The sequence below is a fragment of the Mya arenaria genome, chromosome 15 (assembly GCF_026914265.1).
Source record: "Mya arenaria isolate MELC-2E11 chromosome 15, ASM2691426v1".
NCBI lineage: Eukaryota > Metazoa > Mollusca > Bivalvia > Myida > Myidae > Mya > Mya arenaria.
The window spans coordinates 1,962,501-1,964,655 of NC_069136.1; the positions used below are offsets into that span (position 1 = coordinate 1,962,501).

The 2,155-nt window shown below is 42.7% G+C and overlaps 1 protein-coding gene across 1 annotated transcript in view; it reads right to left on the minus strand.

Annotated features, from left to right (window-relative positions):
* The window catches only part of LOC128220062 (uncharacterized), an 11,620-nt gene extending 9,720 nt beyond the window's left edge, over nt 1–1,900 (minus strand). The window contains exons 1-2 of the mRNA XM_052928314.1: nt 1,852–1,900; nt 1,014–1,196 (exon numbers count right to left, since the gene is read on the minus strand). Coding sequence (XP_052784274.1) covers nt 1,014–1,196; nt 1,852–1,900 — 232 coding nt within the window. The remainder of the gene's footprint in view (nt 1–1,013; nt 1,197–1,851) is intronic.
* Nucleotides 1,901–2,155: the final 255 nt, after the last annotated feature.

The following is a 2,155-nucleotide window of genomic DNA, read 5'->3' on the forward strand; positions in this document are numbered from 1 at the left end:
ATGTAGGTAGTCGCTATTTACTGTCCAGTCAGCCCTTCGGCAGTCATGTAGGTAGTCGCTGTTTACTGTCCAGTCAGCCCTTCGCCAGTCATGTAGGTAGTCGCTATTTACTGTCCAGTCAGCCCTCCGCCCGTCAGGTAGGTAGTCGCTATTTACTGTCCAGTCAGCCCTCCGCCCGTCAGGTAGGTTGTCGCTATTTACTGTCAGGTCAGGCCTCCGCCCGTCATGTAGGTAATCGCTATTTACTGTCCAGTCGGCCCTCGGTCCGTCATGTAGGTAATCGCTATTTACTGTCCAGTCAGCCCTTCGCCAGTCATGTAGGTAGTCGCTATTTACTGTGAAGTCAGCCCTCGGCCCGTCAGGTAGGTAGTCGCTATTAACTGTCCAGTCAGCCCTCGGCCCGTCATGTAGGTTGTCGCTATTTACTGTCCAGTCAGCCCTTCGCCAGTCATGTAGGTAGTCGCTATTTACATTCCAGTCAGCCCTTCGCCAGTCATGTAGGTAGTCGCTATTTACTGTCCAGTCAGCCCTTCGCCCGTCATGCAGGTAGTCGCTATTTACTGTCCAGTCAGCCCTCGGTCCGTCATATAGGTTGTCGCGATTTACTATCCAGTCAGCCCTTCGCCAGTCATGTAGGTAGTCGCTATTTACTGTGAAGTCAGCCCTCGGCCCGTCAGGTAGGTAGTCGCTATTTACTGTCCAGTCAGCCCTCTGCCCGTCAGGTAGGTTGTCGCTATTTACTGTCAAGTCAGCCCTTCGCCAGTCATGTAGGTAGTCGCTATGTACATTCCAGTCAGCCCTCGGCCCGTCATAAATATACTAGTTTATGTTCAAGTGAAAATTGAAACATCAAAATACATACAGGAATTAAGCATTGTTTCCTCTGGTGTAAGTATTGTTGTTATGTCATATACATGCCCGTCGGCTATTTTCACAGAATGTTCAAACTCACGAATCTTCCTATATTCTTGCCAATTCTCTACTCCATTTATACATAACTACGAAAAAGGTACCTGTGTGTCCGTTGTTTGCGACGGTGATGCTGGAGGCGGCCATGCTGCTATATCCGGTGAACGTGAAGGCGGTGGCTAGTGCTACATCGTACGTCATGTCGGCGGCAGCCGGAATGTCAATGGGGGACTGGCTGGTTCCATCGCAGTAGTCGTCGCTATAAAGGCCCGCCCAGTAACTTGGTCCTTTTAGGGTAAAGTTAATTTGTTGCTGCCATAAGTTATATATAGAATTAAAACAAAATGTGCATAAATTTTGTTCATAAGACAAGTATAAATAAGTCTTCAATATTGTTTCACAACAACACTCCTGATCATGCTATATCACCTGACTTGACTAATTTCCACCATAACATGGCATGTATGTAACATCATCACTTTTACATGCATTCAAAATATCTTTGTTTTCACCAGTGTTTTTGCTCATTCTTTACATATAGGTGTTGTCTAAATCATCATATACACATATACACTCGTATTTTTTTTTATTTCTCTTTAAATGGTATTGCTGCATGTTTAAACGTTTTAATAAACACCATAGAAACATGTAAACACTATATGAACTCGTCTAACCTTCTCATTAATTTAATTTCCACGGAGAAAAAAACACTTAAATCTATGTTTTAGTTTCAAAAAGTGTGTGTTGAATAAAACATGTTTAAACCAAAGCATACTTTTCGTAATGAACATACTATCTTTAAAACTATACAAAGGAAGTATTTCTGAAAGCCTGTACTTACCGGTGTTGCCAGAGTAACTCCCTGAAAAAAAATCATTCAATTACAAAGTATTCTATTCAATACGTACGATCATTTGAAAACTGAATCCATGTGTTACATACCGAGGGTTACGCTAGAAGCCAATCGGAACACCTTGACCACCACCGCCATACGAGTGGTTTCAATGCAAAATGGCCGAGGTGTTCCGATTGGCAAGAAAGATGTATTAAATGTGTTAAAATTATTCGTGAACTACTCTTGACTTGTTAAGTATTGCTTTAGAAATGACGCGATGCAAGGAAACCAGGCTTATAATATCATCAGTCAGGAACTTTGACCCATTTCGGATATCCACATACACCAGTTACATTCACATTGTTCCTAACAACACAAAATGCTACCGACAGATTGCTATATTCGAAGTTT